The 23099-nt window shown below is 42.8% G+C and overlaps 1 protein-coding gene across 3 annotated transcripts in view; it reads left to right on the top strand.

Moving 5' to 3' along the window:
- DSCAM (DS cell adhesion molecule) overlaps window positions 1-23099 on the top strand; it is a 435274-nt gene that overhangs the window by 359982 nt on the left and 52193 nt on the right. For all 3 annotated transcript variants that reach the window (XM_075710780.1, XM_075710791.1, XM_075710770.1), the window contains exons 21-25: window positions 7997-8150; window positions 16805-16922; window positions 17756-17919; window positions 21220-21318; window positions 21886-22074. In XM_075710780.1, the coding sequence (XP_075566895.1) occupies window positions 7997-8150; window positions 16805-16922; window positions 17756-17919; window positions 21220-21318; window positions 21886-22074 (724 nt within the window). The remainder of the gene's footprint in view (window positions 1-7996; window positions 8151-16804; window positions 16923-17755; window positions 17920-21219; window positions 21319-21885; window positions 22075-23099) is intronic.

Below are 23099 nucleotides of genomic sequence, written 5' to 3'. Positions count from 1 at the left end.
GGAGGTAGAGGTAGATGAGGCATTCTATAAGCGGCTGGCAGAAGTGTCGCAGTCGCTAGCCCTTGTTCTCATGGGGGACTTCAACTTGCCAGACATCTGCTGGAAATACCACACAGCAGAGAGGCAGCAGTCTTGGAAGTTCCTAGAGCATGTGGGGGATAACTTTCTAATGCAGCTGGTAAGCGAGCCTACCAGGGGAGGTGCCCCGCTTGACCTGCTGTTTACCAACAGAGAAGGGCTTGTGGGAAATGTCGAGGTCGGAGGCCGTCTCGGGCTTAGCGACCACGACATGATAAAGTTCTCAATTTTGGGTGATGCTAAGCGGAGGGGCACCAAAACTATTACCATGGACTTCCGGAGGGCAGACTTTGCCCTCTTCAGGACCCTGGTTGGGAAAGTCCCTTGGGAGGCGGTCCTGAAGGGCAAAGGGGTCCAGGAAGGCTGGGCCCTCTTCAAGAAGGAAGTCTTAAGGGCGCAGGAGCGGGCTGTCCCCGTGTGTCGTAAGACCAACCGGAGGGGAAATCGACCGGCCTGGCTGAATAGGGAGCTTTTGCAGGGACTCAGGGAAAAAAGGAGAGTCTACCGCCTTTGGCAGAAGGGGCGGGCAGCTCAGGAGGAGTACAGGGATCTTGTTAGGTCCTGCAGGGAGGAAATTAGAAAGGCAAAAGCCCAGCTAGAACTCAATCTGGCCAGTGCGGTAAAAGACAATAAAAAATGCTTTTATAAGTACATCAGCAATAAAAGGAGAGCCAAGGAGGATCTCCATTCTTTGCTGGATGTGGGGGGGAACATTGTCACCGAGGACAAGGAAAAGGCTGAAGTACTTAACGCCTTCTTTGCCTCTGTGTTCAACAGCCAGACCGGTCATCCCCAGGGTACTCAGGCCCTTGAGCAAGAGGATAGGGATAGGGACCAGAATGGAGCCCTCATAGTCCAGGAGGAAGCAGTTAATGACCTGCTATGCCACCTGGACGCTCACAAGTCTATGGGGCCGGATGGGATCCACCCGAGAGTACTGAGGGAGCTGGCAGAGGAGCTTGCCAAGCCACTTTCCATCATCTATCAACAGTCCTGGTTAACAGGGGAGGTCCCTGATGACTGGAGGCTTGCCAATGTGACGCCCATCTACAAGAAGGGCCGGAAGGAGGACCCGGGGAACTACAGGCCTGTCAGCCTGACCTCGGTGCCGGGGAAGATTATGGAGAGGTTCATCTTGAGCGAACTCCACAGGCAAGTACAGGTCAACCAGGGGATCAGGCCCAGCCAGCATGGGTTCACAAAAGGCAGGTCCTGCTTGACCAACCTGATCTCCTTCTATGACCTGGTGACCCGCCTGGTAGATGATGGAAGGGCTGTGGATGTCATCTACCTCGACTTTAGCAAAGCTTTTGACACCGTCTCGCATAATATCCTCCTCGAGAAGCTGGCAGCTCACGGCTTAGACAGGCATACTCTTCGCTGGGTAAAGAACTGGTTGGGTGGCCGAGCCCAGAGAGTAGTGATAAATGGTGTTAAGTCCAGTTGGCGGCCGGTCACGAGCGGTGTTCCCCAGGGCTCTGTTTTAGGGCCAGTCTTGTTCAATATCTTTATCAATGATCTGGATGAGGGGATCGAGTGCACCCTCAGTAAGTTTGCAGACGACACCAAATTGGGTGGGAGTGTCGATCTGCTCGAGGGTAGGATGGCCCTGCAGAGGGACCTGGACAGACTGGATCGATGGGCCGTGGCCAACTGTATGAGGTTCAACAAGGCCAAGTGCCGGGTCCTGCACTTCGGTCACAACAACCCCATGCAACGCTACAGGCTTGGGGAGGAGTGGCTGGAAAGCTGCCTGGCCGAAAAGGACCTGGGGGTGTTAGTAGATAGCTGGCTGAACATGAGCCAGCAGTGTGCCCAGGTGGCCAAGAAGGCCAACAGCATCCTGGCTTGTATCAGGAATAGCGTGGCCAGCAGGAGCAGGGAGGTGATTGTGCCCCTGTACTCGGCGCTGGTGAGGCCGCACCTGGAATACTGTGTCCAGTTTTGGGCCCCTCAATACAAGAAAGACATTGAGGTGCTGGAGCGTGTCCAGAGGCGGGCAACGAAGCTGGTGAAGGGTCTGGAGCACAGGCCTTATGAGGAGCGGCTGAGGGAACTGGGGTTGTTTAGCCTGGAAAAGAGGAGGCTGAGGGGAGACCTTGTCGCTCTCTACAACTACCTGAAAGGAGGTTGTAGTGAGGTGGGTGTTGGTCTCTTCTCCCAAGTAGCTAGCGATAGGACAAGAGGAAATGGGCTTAAGCTGCGCCAGGGGAGGTTTAGACTGGAAATTAGGAAAAATTTCTTTACGGAAAGGGTGGTCAGGCATTGGAACAGGCTGCCCAGAGAGGTGGTGGAGTCACCATCCCTGGAGGCGTTTAAAAAACGGGTAGATGTGGCACTTCGGGATATGGTTTAGTCTGGTCTACCCTTGATTAGTCTAGAGTGGGCTTGGTAGTGTAGGTTAATGGTTGGACTGGATGATCTTAAAGGTCTTTTCCAACCTAGATGATTCTATGATTCTATGATTCTATGATTAGAGAGTCCAAAGGATAACAGCAGATATTATTAGAGAAACTGTTAGAGAAAAGGTGATTTCTGGGCAATGTTGAAAGCATCAGGGTTATTAACTTGTAAAAAGGTAAGGGCAGTGGTGGGGAAAGGAATGATACCTCTTCAAGTATATTAAAGACTGGTGCAAAGATGAAGGTAATAATTTATTCTCCATGTTCCTAATAGACTGGAAAAGAAGCTATGGGCTTAAACTGCAGCAGGAAACTCAAGCTAGATTTCGAGAAGGCTTTCTAAGATTAAGATTAGTTAAGCAATGGAATAGGTCTTGCAGCCTAGGGAGTTGCAAAATCTCCATTTATTGTAAGTCTTAAAAATCAGGTTGGACAAATGTCTGTCTGAAATTGTGCAGATATAGTTGAACCTAGTTTAAAAAAAAAGGATAGACTTGGGTGAACTCTCAAGGTCCTTCCAGCCCTGTTTTTAGATGATACTATGGCCATATTTTATACCTAAATTCATAGTGAAAACACACATGCCCCTCTAGGTAGTATATATATGCATTTTTAATTTTCAAGATGAGGCAGCCAATATACAGGTAGCCAACTTGTGTACACTCTCACTTCACAACGCACACCACAAACCTGGGATGTTTCTTGCTTTTCACTCTTGTCCTTAAAGTCTCCATATGGCTTTCTCAGATGGCTTTCTCAGTTCACCTCCAAGTTTCCTAGCAACTTGCAGAGAACAAGGAGATAGAGGTCTTCAGTGCACCTATCTTACATCAGAAGTTGTGTCGATGCAGTTGTAGGCAAGGTGCAGGCTTGCTTTGACTGAATAATCTTCCAGTCCACAGTAAATGCTGCCTGTTACCTTACCTCCCTGCTTGGGAATATCCCTGATTGCTTGAAAAACTGTTACCAACATATTTTTCTTCTAAAGCGCCCTTTTGAAGTTTTCCCAGGCTGGCTTAAAAAACACAACAAACAAACAAACAAAACAAAAAACTAGCCAGAGGGTTGAGAGTTTATACACATTACCTATCTAATTGCTTTCTAAAGGAGTCAGAAATGCCAGGAGATGGCATACTGCTTCAATGTACACCAACAGAGCTGAAGTTCCATCAGAGGAAAATGATGCTCCCTGCAGTGGCTGTTCCTCAGCATCTCTTGCTGTTGCCTGGTTTGGGAAGTAGATTGACTGCATAAAGGACTTCAATTTCATTTTGTTCTTCACAGCCCTTGCTGGCTTTTTAGAGACTTGGCCCTGTCTGTGCTTCTTAGACAGTGAGCTAAAGACAGAAGAAAAATTAACCCATTGTCTATAAGCTGAATAAAAAAAAGCAGTCAGAAAAACAATCCCTTGAGCAAGCATGTTACTGCTTTTGGGGTAAAACATCAGTATATGTTTCATACTGGCACATGCAAAGACCAATATGTGACAAAGTGACATTCCTTTAAAATATTTCTTATTTCAATTGTTTAATATTCTCTTTGCTGACAAAGCTCCCTCTTTTCTTCTTGTGTAATGAAAGTCTCTGGCATGTTAGTCTAATTGAAATGACAGGCAACAGGTAAAAGTAAAATCGATTCTTTGTCACTGGAGCATCCCCACATGTTTAAAAGGGAATGTTAGCTGAGGAAACAGAAGGTGTGTGTTAACCAGTTAGAAACCAAAACCTTTTGCTATAGCAGTTTGTTTTAAGAAAATAAAAATCATTGATTTAGTGAAGATACGTTTACCAGATTCAATTAATAAATTAATTCCATGAATAATTGAATTTATATTTGGAATAGCTACAGTTGCAAGTGTGTGAATGATGCTGGTTCTCTGTGGGTAAAAGAAAGGAATTGAAAACAAGGCATTTTAAAAGGCATTAGAGAAGCTAATTCTGTGATTATTCCATCTTTGGAGTTCAAGGGAGACAGCGCTCCTCTGTTTTGAGGCAATTTTGTCTGCTCTTCTAGCTGACCACATTGCAACCAGAGGAATTTTGGAGGGTTGTTTGTTTTCTCAGTTTTGTCTTTAACTTCAGTCCTCAGAGCAGGAGCGCTTAGTGCCACTGCTATAAATTTAAGGCTGAGGTTTTCTTTTTCTGCTTAGCTACTCACCTTATCCCAAACACAGAATGTCAAACCAGATTTCTCTGAGCTGTGTTTAGCAATTGTATGCTGTATGTCTGTCTGACTGTCCCAGACTCTGTCATTGCAAAGGGGAGCAGAGCAGCGAGGCACTTCAAGCAGGAGATCTGCAGTATTAGGAGTGGCTTCCAAAGGCAGCCATATGTCCCTTTCATAAACCATGGAAGTCATGGAAAAAACAGTGTAAATCTAACTGGACTGATGCTTTCTGGAATGAAAGTTCAGCAATAAGGAAGTCTGTAACAGTTAGCTGTTCCTAAATGCTGTATCCACATTCAATGTCAATAGGTGGTTTAGAAGTAGCTTGTGCTAGATAGGTGCATTAATGAGTGGAGCCTAAGTGCCAAAGACAGCCTAGCCTGTTTGACTTTCAAATTAACCCTAGACCATGCTGCCTCATGAATATTAAAATTCATCCTCCTATGTCATGATCAATACATTAACTTTTATGTATGACCTCACAAAGATCCAGCCTGCCAAGTCATGGGCATTTGCCCAATATCCTTGTGTAAATGTCAAGACAGGAGGTTCTCAAAACCTGCTGTAATATTTCACATAATAATAGAAGTGTCTGCCCACACTGACCTCTTCATATCAGAAGTAGAAACCCAGCCAAATGCTTGCTAAATGGGACAAACTGAATTGGCATTTTGACAGGAGCAATGAGATTGTCTAGAAAGTATGGGAAGGTCCCTATCTGGGCTTGTGTTGAGCCTACATAACTGTTAGCTGGAGCAAACCTGTCTCCCCAGAAAAGTTAGTCTCCATGGAGGAAACAGGATGTATTCTTGTAGAAGCAAACAGAGGCACACATTTGTATAAAAGCCAGGGAGTTAAGTATTCTAGTTAACAAGCACATTAACTTCAGACGCCTTCAGCACAGACAACTGTACCTGGCCTAGTTACGTGGACACTTCTATAGTTGGTGGGCAAACATAGGTATCATTATCATATGTATCATTAGGGCCACAAAAATGATCTGAGGGCTGGAGCACCTCTCCTACAAGGACAGGCTGAGAGAGTTGGGGTTGTTCAGCCTGGAGAAGAGAAGGCTGCAGGGAGACCTTATTGCGGCCTTTCAGTAGTTAAAGGGGGCCTGTAAGGATGGGGACAATCTTTTTATCAAGGCCTGTTGTGACAGGACAAGGAGTAATGGATTTAAACTAAAGAAGAATAGATTTAGACTGGATTTCTTCTTGTGTAATGAAAGTCTCTGGCATGTTAGTCTAATTGAAATGACAGGCAACAGTTAAAAGTAAAATTGATTATTTGTCACTGGAGCATCCCCACGTGTTTAAAAGGGAATGTTAGCTGAGGAAACAGAAGGTGTGTGTTAACCAGTTAGGAAGAAATTTTTTATGCTGAGGGTGGTGAAGCACTGGAACAGGTTGCCCAGAGAGGTAGTGGAGGCCCCATCCCTGGCAACATTGCAGGTCAGGTTGGACGGGGCTCTGAGCAACCTGATCTGGTTAAAGCTGTCCCTGCTCACTGCAGGGGGGTTGGGCTAGATGACCTCTAAAGGTCCCTTCCAACCCAAAGCATTCTATGATTCTATGATTCTATGTTTCTATGTCAAGGGTATGATTCATCCCACTGCAATGTACGTGTCTCAAATAGGCCAGAAGAACCTTGCCTTAGAAGTTACCTTTTCTTTGCATGGTCTGAAGGAAGTCAAGGTGACTGGCTTAGATACAGATGTCTCACTCCAGATTTCAAAAGTGAGACGAGATGAACACCCCTCTTCCCCTTGCTATAGGAGATGCCAGCTCAAGAACAGAAAAATTCAGTGACCGATTCAGTAGCTGAAACTGGCTGCCGGTTCACAATGGAGAGATGTTTAATGATATCTCAGAAACATCCCTTACTTATTTAGAAGTCACTTTGAAGGACTACATACTCCAGTGCTTTCAGGTCAACATGCCTTTTGAAATGCTAAATCAGATGAAATTGGCCTTTACCACCAGCAGGTATTTGTATATCAAAGAGATTCCTTACACACCTTCTGTCAGTCTGAATCAAGTTTAGATTACATTGATGCATTATTTTTAATGCTGATTCCTAGTAAAATCATCTTTTCTACGTCATTAACGTTCTAATTATTTTTAGCCTAGTGTTAGTTAGCCATTACCATGCTCAGTATTGCACAGCGAAGTGAGTATTATTCATTCTAATGGTTCATTACCCCTCTATTTTTATGTACAAGAATCACAAAGCCCATGTCAGGAGTAAAACTAGCTATGCTGAACATTGTAATTGCCTTCAGGGCTAACGAGGTTTCCCTTCTCCTCCATCAAGGAGCAGAGGTGCACAAAGCCCACATCCCCTGGAGGAATCTATATATTCCTCCACACCTTTCCTCGCACAGGTCACTTCAAGCAGACTGCAGAACATCTCATGGATAAGCAAGTACTGCTTAGCAGCTAGTCAGCTTCACTGCAGCCCACAGCCAAGGTGCTTGAGTAACAGTGCAAGAATAGACTGAACTGGCATTTCTTCCACTGCTTGTCCTTCCCTGCTAATGCAGCTAAATAGCTGAGATGACCTTCTGCTGGGAATCTTTGAATGGAAGTAATTTTGTGATTAAACAAAACTAGACTCAGGGGAAGTTTGAACAGTCTATTACAGAATACAGTTTTATTTCTTGATTCACTCCATTACCAAAGGAATAAGCCACGAAACCCAGGGATAAGGAACACCAGCACGACGGTTCTAGGTGACCAAAGGCATATCTTGAGTAATAAACTCCAAATTTCACAGCAGATGCAAGACCGAATCCTCTGCTGGGAAAGTTTTGTGTAAAACAAAATTGGTTTGTCTGAACTATTGATAGTAAAAATTTGTCAAATATGTTAACTTAAATTGCTTATCCAACCCTGTAAAAATAAACAGACACATAAAAGTCCTAATCTGAATAAAAACAATTTGTAAACAAAATACAGGCCCAAATTGGTGAAGCACTGGAACGGCTTGCCCAGAGAGGCAGTGGAGGCCTCATCCCGGGCAACATTCAAGGTCAGGTTGGATGGGGCTCTGAGCAACCTGATCTGGTTAAAGCTGTCCCTGCTCACTGCAGGAGGGGTTGGGCTAGATGACCTCTAAAGGTCCCTTCCAACCCAAACCATTCTATGATTCTATGAAATTCGCTGAATATAAATTGATTGCAACAGGTTATTGTGTCTGCTCTGTTTATTACCATTTGCCATCTGTTTGGAGCAATTGGTACTCATTCGAAGTACCCTGATATAACTGGCTTTGTAGCACTCAGCTTAGCAGACTTTCTCCAAATACTGTTTATTTTAGTCTGGAAACATTTGTCTCTTCCACCACAGGTAATCAGCGAGTTTGAAGCCTCTCCCGACTCATTTTCCTACAGAATCCCCAACCTGAGCCGGAATCGCCAGTACAGTGTCTGGGTGGTAGCAGTGACCGCTGCAGGAAGAGGCAACAGCAGCGAGATTATCACTGTGGAACCGCTAGCTAAAGGTACGGTGACAGTGCTTTTTATAGCAATCCAGAACTTCACAATGCTAATTACTGTTATAATTGGCACGTGGCTTCTTTATGCCTCATTGCTTTCTGAGAGTGGGATTTGTCAGGAGTAACTTCAGTTCTCTCCAGAAGTTAGGTGACAACTCTCAGCTAATTGCCCAAGCTTTTGCTGTAGTCAGCAGAGAGAGAATGGAGCGCTCCTCCAGGGGGTAATTCATCCCACCTACCTTAGAAGGAAATAAAGTGCTTTTTGAAGCAATTTTTACCTTCTTTTGTTGGGTACAGAGGGTTTGCAGATCTCCCTCCCCTTCTGAATGTGTCTCTCTTTTTTTTCTTGCCATACAAGATAAATTCTTTATCATTCTCCTCCTTACTAATATCTCTTGTGTACTCCACAAGTACTATCTTCTGTATAAAATGGTCTGATTAACATATCTAAACTCTGAACAATTGTTCTCAACTTGCATTAGCTTTGAAGTTTGCTGCTTCTATTTCAGATATGAAGAAGGGATAATGTGCCTCAAATCCTACATATTTTTCCCAGCTGTATTAGTTGTTCTATTAAAAGATATTGCTTGGGCCCATGAATTCTGCCTTGCCTGTACTGTGAGATGTGATGTTTTCAACACTATAGCGTCTTAGCTTGAAAGTAAGTTGTCTAACATTTTAGACAGCAAGGTGAGAAGAGTCCCATCAGTACTCAGTCTCTACATGGGGTCTTCTGACTGATTTCCACCCCCCCCCCCCCTCAAATTGGTAACATCACAGAATGTGCCAATATTAACAGTGTATTGCACAGATCCCTAGAGTTGCCAAGGCAGATGCATTTAATTGAATTTACAGTTTTACAAGCCTGCTAATTCTTCAGTCATATGGCTAATGATGTAGTTATGTAAAACAAAGTGTCTAGGGCTTTATAATGACAGATTCTTTCTAAAAAAGCTTTGCAGAACTTCAGCCAAATGCCACCAAAATGAAAGCACTTTCTGCATGGAAGAGTATATACCATCACCATAGGGAAGCTTGCTGTTCCTACCTGCCTAGGTGGTAGATAACCAGTTTGATGATGGTAGATTGACTATCAGAGCTATTGTCATGGATGGCAGGGATGGTGTTTGGAAGGTACTATTTCAACACATGGCATAGAAGTTGCAAACAGTATTCCTCAGGCTTGTGATGGGAACTTGTATGTCTTTTCTTTGTGCCTTCTGTAGGCTAAAGTTTTTATCATATGAGATGGATATTTTTCAACATTACTGTAAGCAACCTATAACAACTATATTACTACTGTAGATCACAATGGGAAATTTCATTGTGCAAATGTGGGGAGGGTCTAGCAAGGTAATGAGGCCTAAGTTGGAACAAGCAGGGAAATGCTTGCTCCCCATACCATTGTTTACAGTTTTTTTCTGTCAGCTGAGAAGTCACCTTTACTTTCTGCTTCTTTCTGGCATGTTTTGTACAGTCTTTCAGCACTCTTCTCTTAGTAGCTACACAGTGTTAGAGTAGTGACCTGAAGGATGGCTGAAAGGGTATGAAAAGTCTGAAGGATCTGAAAAGTCTGGAGCTTTTCCATTGTTGAATTTCTTGTCGGGTAACTGCATACTGCATTTTGAACATCAGTGAGGCCAAAGTTGAGATCTTAAAAGGTGGATGAGGAGTGTGAAGGATATCTGTCAAGGAAGACTATGAAAAACACCTCAGGGAAACAGGGCAAAGGTTTCAGCGTGGTCCTTCTTTTAGGCGAGCTGTTACCTGTGGGTAATAAATGTGTGGTGATTAAAAAAAAAAAAAAAAGGAAACAAAAATAAAACATAAACATTGATGCTTTAATAAGAGCAAAAACAATTAGACAACAATACGGTGCAATACTTATAGATTGAGGATGTAAGCAAACCCAGGACTCTGCAGAGATTCCTGCACATAATATGCTAGAAATTCTCTTTCTTCATCTCCTATGCATTTAAAAAAGTGGGAAGTGTTCAGACAAGAGGAACGGGAACAATGCAGAGTTTGCAGGTATCAAGATGCATAACATCTAGTTATGAGGAAATGTGATATGTGATTGCTCTCAGTTACAAACGGACCCACATGTACCTAAACTGAACAAGCTTATCAGAAATTGGAATTAATTCTGCTCCTCCAAAGCTTATTTAATATGATCCATGATGCCAAATAAGTGAACTTAAAAATAGCTTGTATGAAAAGACAAGGGGACTTGAAGGATAAATAATTAATTACTTCAATATAGACAAGTCAGTGTGAATAAGATTTTATTCTGAAGGGCAATAGAATGCATCCAGTCAGTGTCAGAGCTAGTAGTGATACTCTAATATAAAGTCTGCATTAGATGGTGCTCAGGTCAAGCCTCTCTTACATGCACTTAGGGTTGAAAAAGTGATGAATACATTTGTGGAGGTTGTGATAAACACTAGGAATACTGATAGGTAGCAATTTTATGAACTTTGGATGTAGCCAGGTTAAAAATTATTGTATCATGTACCGGATTTCCTGTATGAATGCATCACTAGGTCTTTTAGAGAGCTGTGAGAAAGTGGCGATAAGGGCAATAGACACACACATGAAGAAGGATGGGCAGAGTTAATAGCCTTGAAGACCTTTCTACCGCCAGTACGTCTGAAGCAAGTAACACATCATAGGGTTAGAAGCACTTATAACATGATTTTCCCGCAAGTCCCCTGTGCAAGAACATCCTATGGGCCGTTGCTGTGAAGTTGTTTGCTTCTTTTTTTTCTCCACGTATTTCACAGTAACTGTCCAAGTAATGATACCATCATGACAGCTAATGAGAGTTAACTTTGAATTGAATTATGTCAACTTAAATATAACCCCCTTAAGAACACCTTTGAGAACAATGAGAATGTCTAGATAGAGGTTTGATGTGAAATAGATAGTCCAATTTAAATGAAAGCTTAATTCAAGTTAACATTTCTTTCTTTAGTGTCTCCATTTCTCAGAACAGATTGTTACTTTTTGTAATTAACTGACAAAAATAAGCAAAAAAACCCTCAACAAACAGAAAATAATCACAGTGATGAAAGTTCAGTCTCCATGTAAGCAGGCCATGCCCACCCCGCCCCCCGCAAATAATGCTTCATTGCTGACTTGAAAGTTGTGGGTTTAGCCTATCAAATATGTCTAAAAGACAGAAAACCTTGCAGGCACCTTGTTCCTCTTATTTCCTGACCACAACTGATGGAGAATGGCATTTGCCAGCAACATGACAATAACAGATGTAGACCCATGGCAAACTGATCCTCTGGGAAGAACTCTCCATCTTTAACACTGAATTTCACCTGTTCTTGTAGACTACCTGAGCATTAATGTTGAACAGATTTGCCTCCTAGTCTATGTGACTTTTTGTGTTTAATGTTCTTAAATAACGCATGGGGCTGACATGATATTACACACACCCCATTGGTCTCTTTCTTTAACATACTGAAATACAGAGGATATTTCATAGAATCATAGAATCATAGAATCGTTTAGGTTGGAAAAGACCTTTGAGATCATCCAGTCCAACCATTAAGCTAGCATTACCAAGTCCACACTAAACCAATTAAGGGTAGAGTGGACTAAACCATGTCCCAAAGTGCCATGTCTACACGTTTTTTGAATGCTTCCAGGGATGGTGACTCCACCACCTCTCTGGGCAGCCTGTTCCAATGCTTGACTACCCTTTCCGTGAAGAAATTCTTCCTAATATCCAATCTAAACCTCCCCTGGCACAGCTTGAGCCCATTTCCTCTTGTCCTATCACTAACTACTTGGGAGAAGAGACCAACACCCACCTCACTACAACCTCCTTTCAGGTTGTAGAGGGCAATAAGGTCTCCCCTCAGCCTCCTCTTCTCCAGGCTAAACAACCCCAGTTCCCTCAGCCGCTCCTCATAAGGCCTGTGCTCCAGACCCTTCACCAGCTTTGTTGCCCTTCTCTGGACACGCTCCAGCACCTCAATGTCTTTCTTGTATTGAGGGGCCCAAAACTGGACACAGTATTCCAGGTGTGGCCTCACCAGCGCCGAGTACAGGGGGACAATCACCTCCTTGCTCCTGCTGGCCACACTCTTCCTGATACAAGCCAGGATGCTGTTGGCCTTCTTGGCCACCTGGGCACACTGCTGGCTCATGTTCAGCCGGCTGTCTACCAACACCCCCAGGTCCTTTTTGTCCAGGCAGCTTTCCAGCCACTCTGCCCCAAGCCTGTAGCATTGCATGGGGTTGTTGTGACCCAAGTGCAGGACCCGGCACTTGGCCTTGTTAAACCTCATACAATTGGCCTCGGCCCATCAATCCAGCCTGTCCAGATCGCTCTGCAGGGCCATCCTACCCTCCAGCAGATCGACACTCCCACCCAACTTGGTGTCATCTGCAAACTTACTGAGGGTGCACTTAATCCCCTCGTCCAGATAGTTGATAAAGGTATTAAACAAGACTGGCCCCAAAACAGAGCCCTGGGGAACACCGCTCGTGACCGGCTGCCAGCTGGACTTAACTCCATTCACCACAACTCTCTGGGCTTGGCTACCCAACCAGTTTTTTACCCCACGAAGAGTACACCCATCCAAGCCATGAGCTGTCAGCTTCCTAAGGAGAATGCTGTGGGAGATGGTGTCAAAGACTTTGCTGAAGTCCAGGTAGATGACGTCCACAGCCTTTCCCTCATACACTAGGCGGGTCACCAGGTCATAGAAGGAGATCAGGTTGGTCAAGCAGGACCTGTTTTTCATGCACCCATGCTGGCTGGGCCTGATCCCCTGGTTGACCTGCACATGCCTGTTGAACGCACTCAAGATGAACCACTCCATAATCTTTCCTGGCACCGAGGTCAGGCTGACAGGCCTGTATTTCCCTGGGTCCTCCTTCTGGCCCGTCTTGTAGATGGGCATCACACTGGCAAGCCTCCAGGCATCCAGGACCTCCCCTAGTAACCAGGACTGCTGATAGATGATGGAGAGTGGCTTGGCAAGCTCCTCTGCCAGCTCCCTCAGTACTCTTGGGTGGATCCCATCCAGCCACATAGACTTGTGAGTGTCCAGGTGGCATAGCAGGTCATTAACTGCTTCCTCCTGGATTATGGGGGCTCCATTCTGCTCCCCGTCGCTGTCTTCCAGCTCAGGGGGCTGAATACCTTGGGGATAACTGGTCTGGCTATTAAAGACAGAGGCAAAGAAGGCATTAAGTACCCAGCCTTTTCCTCATCCTCGGTGACAATGTTCCCCCCCACATCCAGCAAAGGATGGAGATCCTCCTTGGCTCTCCTTTTATTGTTGATGTACTAATAAAAACATTTTTTATTATCTTTTACAACAGTGGCCAGTTTGAGTTCTAGCCTGGCTTTTGCTTTTCTAATTTCCTCCCTGCATGACCTAATAAAATCCCTGTACTCTTCCTGAGTTGCCCACCCCTTCTTCCAAAGGTGGTAGACTCTCCTTTTTTCCCTGAGTCCCAGCAAAAGCTCCCTGTTCAGCCAGGCCAGTCGTTTTCCCCACCGGTTGGTCTTACGACACACGGGGACAGCCCACTCCTGTGCCCTTAAGACTTCCTTCTTGAAGAGGGCCCAGCCTTCCTGGACCCCTTTGCCCTTCAGGACTGCTTCCCAAGGGACTTTCCCAACCAGGGTCCTGAACAGGCCAAAGTCTGCCCTCCAGAAGTCCATGGTAACAGTTTTGCTGCCCCTTCTCTTTACATCGCCAAGAATTGAGAACTCTATCATATCATGGTCACTAAGCCCATTCTTCTGTGAGAAAGTAAATGAAAGAAACTCCTGACCTAAGGTATTCACTGATGGCTCTTGTATTTGAATTAAGCTGAGCTGCAGTGAACTGTCATAGCTCTTGTTCAGTTTCCCTGTACAGTTTGCCTTTAAAATTCAGTTGTGTCCTCTAGAGAAAAAAAAGTGTATGATGGCCTCTTTCAAAGAATTTCTGCCCATTTCTTATTCTATGACAGTAAGGGTAAGTAATAGGATTCATAATTTAAACAAACACACACGCAGAAAACCGCATTAGCGTAAAGGAGTGTACTGTTCTGTGAAGGTACCTCTTTATCTTCAATTAACGATTGAATAGTTTGCAAAAAAAAGGAACAGACACAGTCCTGATCCAGTGCCACACCATCTAACGTAAGGCTGGTGCATAGTCGGTAAGCATGTGGGTAGCTTCAATAACAAAGAGGTAAGTCCTGCAGCTGAATTGCCTACATGCTACATAAAGCTCCCTCGGCTCAAAAGACAAGTCTGTGAGGTTCCAGGTATTTTAACCTCATGAATGCCTGTGAGCATTTCAAACATATTGCTTTCAGATTAATTTCCCTGGGCTTTTATTTTGTTTCTAGTTTTGTTTGTGTACCTGTTAGCAGTCTCAGAACATTATTGGAAGTTAAGCTATAAAGAAAATTGGAGTTAAGAATTTTCATGCTGTTTTACCATCTTGTTTAAAAGCACTCAGTATGTGAAAGGAATAAGAAAATGCATAGAAAGCTGTTGGTACTTTCACAAAAATAGTGCAGTATGCTTTTGTAAGGTGCACTTCTGAGTTATGGTCTGTGATCTTATCGCTGGCTTATGCTTCTCTGAAGTTTGTGTTACTTCTGCAGATCACTGTAAAATGGGACACACAGGATATTGAAAACCAGGAGCTACAACATAGATGTTGTGCTCTGGAGATCTGGTATCCAACCTATGACTTAAGGAAGAATTCACTGTTGAAATAACTGTTAAAAATGAAGGGCTATCACAAAGAGTTTGGTAACAATGGTGCTGTGTCTTGCTGAAGGCTTCAGCAGGATTCCTGCATTACACAAGCTTTGTCCTAAAGTATCTCACAGCAGTTGGAAATAGCTGGATATTTCAAGAAACACTGGAGAGGTGGGAAAGCCAGGGAGGTAAGGATTAATAGCTCATTTTGTATGAGTTTGCTTCATGTTACTGAGGGAATTTTGCATGGACCGGGAATTTGAGTTTCTAACCACCATTGCTCAGAATGCCTTGCAGCTATTAGGAGCAGTCCAGATGCTTACAGATGTGTTTTGTAGATAGTGACAGCTGACAGCATCTCCTGGTGCTATTTAAAGATGGCATGAGTACCGTTAGGTGTCTTCTGCCACAAAAACCTGGCACCACTGAAGGCAGATGAGCCTTCTAACACTGACTTCAATGGAGTCAGCATTTCACACCATGTCTCCAAGCATTTTTCTGTTTTGGTTAGCTTGGTTAATTAGCTCATGGCTTGTGGCAGTATGGGCCTGTGTAAGTATTTTCTAGAAGATATGGCCTTAGGAGTGCTACAGTGGAAAACAAGGCTGTATCATTAGACTTACTGACTGACCAGTGTCTCTGTATCATTCTGCTGTACCACCTTCTCAGGGCGGCACATGCCACAGCACCCTCCTGCCGGGACTAACCATCAGAGCTACCAGGAGGAGGGAGCCAGGGGTCTTCAGCTGCTGTTTAGCCAGGACGGGACATGTTGATGCTTGGCTGTTAGGAAAGTAGTGTTGTCCCATTACTGAACCTTGACTTCGTTCGTTACCCTAAATCTTTAAAACTTCTTAAGTTTTCATTTAAAATTTTGACCAGAGAAAAATCCCTTGAGCAGCTTAGTCTTCCACAACATTTGAAGAGAACATAGGCAACACAGTCCAAACGGTTCATATAATCTATGAAATCTTTTTTTTTATTATTAATATTTCAAGTCCCACTGCAGCCTACTCAAGTAATTTCCCTTAACTCTTCAGGGCCTGTTCTTTCATGCATGATTTTTTTTTAATACATATTATTTGTAGACAATAAAAACCCATTGAGATGAAATGTCCCAGTTATGTGTGATGCTGGCTCTTATCTTCATGTTTTGCTAATTGGTACAAAATGGATTATTAAGTATAAGTTCTAAAAATACAGTATTTAGTGTATCTGTATTCAGTATGTGCCTTTGAAATGTATGTTTAGAGGCCAACAAGAAGTCTATTTCTATCATGGGTCATTCTTGAGTAATAACGTACAATGAAACTCTAACACAACCCTAGTGTTCCTGTATATTATACAATAAAACTACAGCAGTGATATTTTTGTTGATATATTTAGGTGATATGAGAGCTGACACAAATTAAACTGGCTTAAGAGTTTGTTCTTATTTGCGGGCTTCAGACAGTCTCTTTGCAATGTATTCACATTTTCATATATGAAGGTTTATTTTGCATAATAACATAGCTGTTGTAACAGTGATGTATCAATAATTTAGCTTTTGTAAGATACCTGTCTACTGTGGACACTTCCTGCTGGAATTTTGAAGAGAAGAATCCCTTGGACATAATTTTCACCCGTAATTTCTACTATGAAATATATAAAAATCAGTAAAGATGATTTTGCTCTTTTTCTCCGCAGGGACTCTTCCAGTCCTCTGCCTCATCTCTCTTCTAGTTACTTGTCTTCCAGATATCAAAACTATATAACTCGTGCTTGAATAAATAGCTGATGTTATGAGTTAAAATAAATTGGTTTCCTAAAAGCACAGCTTGAAACAGATTGGCTTGGTTTTCCACATTTGACTCTGGACGTCTGTGTTTCCCTTCCAAGGACTGTGTGAATGAACACCTAATTTCAGTCTTTCTTGCTCTCTCTTACTCAGCTCCTGCCAGGATTTTGACATTCAGCGGCACAGTGACAACTCCCTGGATGAAGGACATTGTCCTCCCTTGCAAAGCTGTTGGAGACCCAGCTCCAACAGTCAAATGGATGAAGGATAGGTAACCAGCAACTAAATGTATAGCTCAAATAAAGCCTATTTGCTTAAAATCCTGAGGGTTGTGATGTGGGTGGTCTTGAGTGACTGCGTCAGGAAGAAGAAGGAACATTTGCAGGGACTGCACACAGTCACAGCAGATGAGGAGTTCAGAAATTTCTTGAACTAAAATTAATTGGCTGTGGTGATTAGAAGGTATCAAAAGGGAGGAAAAGTTAAAACAAAGGGGTAAAGGTAAATATTCAAAACGTACAACCTGGGAGTCTTTTCTGTTTTAAGTTCAGGCACACAGAATAGTTTTAGTCTGAGAAAGCAAAATGGCTGATGCATTGAATTGTGCTGTGGAGTGCAGTGTACATGTCTTGCACGTGTCTTGTTTTCCATTATTCTGTTTTGATCTTTAGTTTCACAGTTTGACAGAGTCACTTGGAAATACACACAGGCAAGAATTTTCATCCAAGCACTGTGTAAGCAGTGGTACTGCAATGCTATGAAAACCGTCTTGTGCATTGATACAAATATCTACTATTTTATAAGGATAGACTTTGTAGCCAGGAACTGCCTTTTACTCTTATTTTGGCACTTTTATGAAATAGCAGATAGTTAAGGAAGGAGTGAGTTCCCATTTTCACTCAAATTTGGGCCAGGATATGTGTGTTCTTTAAGCAAATGGCAGGTGTTTCCCAACAGAAAATATTCCTTTGCTGTCTTTATTAAAAAGGACACCCCACCTTTTTCTTTCTTTCTATTCTTAGTTGGTTCAAAAAAAAAAATCCAGTTCTGATTAATTTTGATTGTAACTTCTTTAATGTGTGCATTTTGTTTCCTGTGAGGTAGTAACGGGACACCGAGTCTAGTGATGATTGATGGGCGAAGAAGCATCTTTAGCAATGGCAGCTTTGTCATCCGTACTGTGAAAGCAGAAGACTCTGGATACTACAGTTGCGTGGCCAGTAACAACTGGGGATCAGATGAAATAATTTTGAATTTGCAGGTACAAGGTAAGACTATTGGATCTATCGCATCATTGTTATCGCAGCTATTAACTGCTATGTGCTGATTATGTCTTTGCAGGTATATGTAATAAAATATTAGTATTAATGTGTATTAATACAAATTTCATTCTTCCAAATGAATAAATAAAATATTATGCAGGTCATTCTGACTCAGCCATCAGCATTTTATGACATAGTAAATGTTTTGCTTTTAGTGTAATGTTTCACACACTTACAGTTAACTCTGTACTTAAACTTTTGTAGGGTTGACAACTGAGTGTTTGCATTCAGTTATTTTCTGGTTCTTCACACAGAAAATATCAGCTTATGCCTTCTCCTCACAAATATTACATGTATCATTTAAATATTGCAAAATTTAAAAAAAAAAATGAAGGCTTTTCTTTTAGCTTCTGAAAAGCTATCAACAGAAATTTGCCTCTGTACTGAGACCTTGGACAAAAACTTAACTATGCAAAAGCAGAATTTTACTGATGGTGAACATGAGGAACCATTTAAAATGACACGTCAGTACAACTTCAACTAGTATGTATTATCAGCTATTTTTTATATGCATGTTGAAATGTACGTAATGTATCCATTATGGTGTTGATATGTGTAAAACAAAAGACAATATAGAAAGACACATTAACAGTAATGTGGAACAGAGCATGTGTATTCACATACATAGAATTCACTACCCAGGAGATTTCCTTGCTTACTTACACTAAAGCAGATCCTAAGAGTGCTTCAGTTGGCTGCAAATTGTTGTACCAGATGGAAGCAAATAACCGAGTTGGGAATATGGGCCGTGCTGCAGCCAGTCACTCTCCTGTCCCTCGATATGCAACCTAAATTTCTAGTGCAAACATAAAAGAAGACAGAAAGAAATTGTCTCAACCACGATACAACTCCCTCTGCATAAACCAGTCCACTAAGCTTTGAAAGAAATTCCATAGTGTATATTAACTTACCTACAATCCAGTAGAGCCTAAGATGCTCTTCTGCAATGTTTGAAGCATGACCACAACAGAAAGCAGGGAGAGAAAACACTACCAAATGGAAACCTCATCTTTATATTTCACTAAGTATTTTTGTAATTGCATATCCTTGTTGTTATTGAACTGCAGTAACTAAAAGCAAATCAATATTACTTCCCTGAGGGACAGAGGAAGACTGGCATTTAATATGTGGGACCACCATCTTTTGTAGGTACGGTGAAGCTGTGGTGAAAGGTTTTACAATAAATCTTTCACAGTGTAGTGTGTACAGTCTCTCTCCATGGATTCAGCCAGGTCAGTCAGAATAATGGAACAAATCCATCCCACGTAGGGAATTTTCCTTTAGACTATAAACTGTCTTTGTTGTTTTCTTCAGCACTGTTTAGCCCTGTGAGGGCAGTAAAATCAGCTTCTCTTTGAACTAGTCTGTAGCTGTAAACCAGCAGCTTCCACTTCACATCAGCACTCATTATTTTGCGATGTGATGACTTGAACATGGACTGCAGTGGGGAGCTTTTCCTGGAGTTTCACTCTGCAGGTAGAGCTACTCCGTAAACACAGGCAAAGCAGGCAATGTCCTCTGGCAGCAGACTGCTGGACATGACAGAGCATTTGTGACCTCTGGGCTGCCTTGCATGTGGGCTGGTGTCTGTTGAGCAGTAACTAGAGCAGGGAAATGGCAGCTCCTGCCGGCAGCGGTCACCGACACCACCACTCCCTTCCCACTCTTGCAGTGGCAGTGGCCAGAGGAGGTGTGACTGCCCTGGCATCTCTCCTCCCTGGCTTTCCATCCCAGCTCTGCCACTGCTTCTTGGATCCTTTCCCATGACAGACACCATCCATGCCTTACTCCTTGCTCTTCAGGCAGCAAAACTCAATTTGTCTACGTTTCTGAGGAGCTTGGAAACGTCTAGTAACACTTGTTCAGAAAACACCGTAAGACAAGCCAGACACAGTGCTGCTGTGCATGACGAGAGCAGTGCCAAGGGTTTGAAACAGGAACTTCCCTTTCTCCCCTTTTCAATTGCTGAACCTAGCATTGCAGGTGTAAGACTTGGGTGAAGTGTTAGTAAATATTTACCTTTCAGAGCTCTAATTTCACCCGCTATTCATTACTATTTTAGCAAACACTATCTTCCATGGCCTTACTGGTTTTGTGCCATGGTTCTGGTTACCCTAGTTGTACAAAAGGACTAGTTACATGATTCAGAGAGAATTTAAAGTTGAGCTTTCCCGACTATAACTAGGATATGATCATATTGGCTCAGTAGACACCTTTTATACGGTAGATTCATGATAGATTTATCAAGGTGAAGAGAAAGCTGGCTACTTTGCTGCTTCATGCCCCTGAGCATTGAGCTCTGGAAACCTAGCCACTATACTTGGTACAATTTGGGGTCCTTAGGCTGAGCCTGAACTGTCCCAGTTCCCGGTCTCATTTCTAGTCCCAATTCCTTGTCCCAGTTCCCAATCCCAGTTCTCCCTAGCCTGGGTGACTTGTTGGGATATAGCATGGCTCCTTCTCTGCCCTTTCATGCTGGATTTTCCTCCAAAGGAAACTGGACACTGGGCAGAATATGGGAGATGAGAGCTCTTTCTTACCCCTGTGCTCTGTCAGGAGCTGGTCCTGGGAACCATGTGGTTCTTAGGTCCCACAGTTTAGACACAGCCATCATGTTTATGGGCAGCAGCAGAACTGAACTCTTTCCAGGTTTGTTCAGCCTTTGCTGATAGAGTTGTGTCGTCTTTATACCAGTAGCCTCAGTGAATAGATGATGTGATCTGGAAGAGGCATGGATCTGCCTCTGATCACAGATCTACCTATACTACCTAGTTAGCACTTACAGTTACACTTGCAGAAACTCTTGGTGTACACCTTTTTTTTTTTTTTTTTACTTTTGCCATAATAGCCTGCAAACTCATGTATGAGCGGGGCATCATTTGCAAGTGGACATCTGTTTCCCACCACTAAATATTCAGCTTCTCACTAAAACAGATATGAAAAATAATGAAAAATAACAGTTGGGCAGCTCATGTCATTTAGATCTGACAGGACAGATACTCAAAATTCAGGGAAAAGAAAGGGTTAAGAACTGAAAGACAGAATTGTGTAGAAATTTAAATATAAAAAATGAGAGGTTGTCTGCTTTTGTCTTAACCAAGGATGTCAGCTAAACAGACACTTTGACAGAAATAATTGCATTTTTTGCAGCTCAAAACAGTTATTTGATAAATGACTGTTAGAAGAGATTAAGATCATGTCTAATCATTTAAATCTATTTTCTATTTTTAACTATTTCCCATCTAGTTCCACCAGACCAGCCAAGACTCACTGTATCTAAAACTACATCTTCCTCTATCACTCTTTCCTGGATACCTGGAGACAATGGTGGCAGTTCTATCCGAGGTAATATAATTCAGGTTAATTGCAACTTCTTCCTAAATTATCATATGTTTATAGGACTAGTATATAATTATGAATGGCTACAAAAAAAGAAAAACAAAGCAATCTGTATTGCTGTCAGCACTTAATGTGCACTGTCGTTGTGATAACAGCTTTCAGTAAATTGCAGTTTCTCTTTGTGGTGGTTTAATCACAGATTTAATCACTTTCTTCTGGTGTACCCTCAGCTGTTATGACAATTACTCTCTCTGATTTTCCAGACATGTAATCTGTAACCATTCATTTTTGAGGGTCCAGGTTCATCATCTGGTCTTTGTTTCTGATTGAAGGCTATTTAGAAATGTCTACCCCTTGCTTTTCCCTTTGAAGTGATCATAAAAATGGTATTTAAGCTGTTGTAAGGGTAGGCAAAATGTATTGCCTGGTATCTTTTAGTCAGGGGAGAGCTGTATGTGTTCCTGTGCACAGGATTTTTCTAGTTTTATTAGGTCTTTAAATGACTTGTCATAGTACCTGCAGAATTTGTGGTTTGTGTCTGGCTTATTGTTGCCATCTGTGCTTTCCCTGCAGGTTATATTTTGCAGTACTCGGAAGATAACAGTGAGCAGTGGGGTAGTTTTCCCATTAGCCCTAGTGAGAGGTCCTACCGTTTAGAAACACTGAAATGTGGCACTTGGTACAAGTTTACTCTAACTGCTCAGAACGGAGTGGGGCCAGGACGCATCAGCGAGATCATTGAGGCCAAAACGCTTGGAAAAGGTACGTTGATTTCCATCGCCTTTGCTCATCTAAAGCTGTTGCATTCTGCTGTACATCTTGGTTTGATGAGAAGACAGACTTGGCTATTTTAATATTATTGGCTTTGGAAACATTTCCAATTGTGTCCATGCTGTGACAGAAGAGGCTGTTGCTGCAGGACTTGAAGCACGTACCAGCTGATATTCCTTCCTTTTTTCTCTCATAATTTTTCTCTCAGATGGATTGCTAGATATCTGGAAAGGGGCGTCTCCACTATTATAGGCTATAGCAATTCCAACTACTGCTATTGCAATAAGGAAATTGTTTCCTCTCCTGTTGTAAAAATTCAGGGTTTTGTTTGTCTGAATGTTGAAAGAAGACAGGGACTGTATTTACGTGTAGAGGAAATGGAGCCAATGTCTCATTTCTGCTCCAAGCTGGTATTGCAGGAGCCATGCAAGTAGCACCCTTTGGACAGGGTAAGTGTCAAAAATAAAGGAAAAGTTTGGATAAGCTCTGCAAGGCAAAACAGCCAAAATTTGTGGAATTCTTAGCTAACTCAGGAATGGGTCCCATGGTCCCGGTTGCTGAGGGTAGTTCCACATTGCAAATATGCGTCAGGACTATGAACAAATTTTGCAACAGACCCTCTTAAAGAGGGACTTCAGAAAGTCTTACCCCTAAGTCAACAGAGTGGAGTAGCTTTGCATAATGCTCTAAAAATCACCTCATCTTGCATCTCTTCACCTGTTGTAAGAAACTGATTTGGGAGCAGTTTCATAATAGTTTACTGTGATAGGTACATCTGCCCTTCTTTATGCTATTCATCACACCTGTGCTGTTGCAAATCTCTCAAGCATCACAGCAAGGTGGACATTTCATTTGACACTCAGTGGCATAGGGAAGACCTGGTATACAGTTGATGTGATTGGTATGACTTGCTGAAGCTCAGGGGAGACTGCAGATCAGCTGCGTACAAGCTGAGATTATCACTAGTCAGGGAGAATGATCTGCTGACCTTAAAGACAGGGACATTTACAGAAGCA

The sequence above is a fragment of the Pelecanus crispus genome, chromosome 1 (assembly GCF_030463565.1).
Source record: "Pelecanus crispus isolate bPelCri1 chromosome 1, bPelCri1.pri, whole genome shotgun sequence".
In the NCBI taxonomy this organism is placed as follows: Eukaryota; Metazoa; Chordata; class Aves; order Pelecaniformes; family Pelecanidae; genus Pelecanus; species Pelecanus crispus.
Note: the sequence above shows the minus strand (reverse complement) of the source record. Positions and strands in the feature narration are given on the sequence as shown.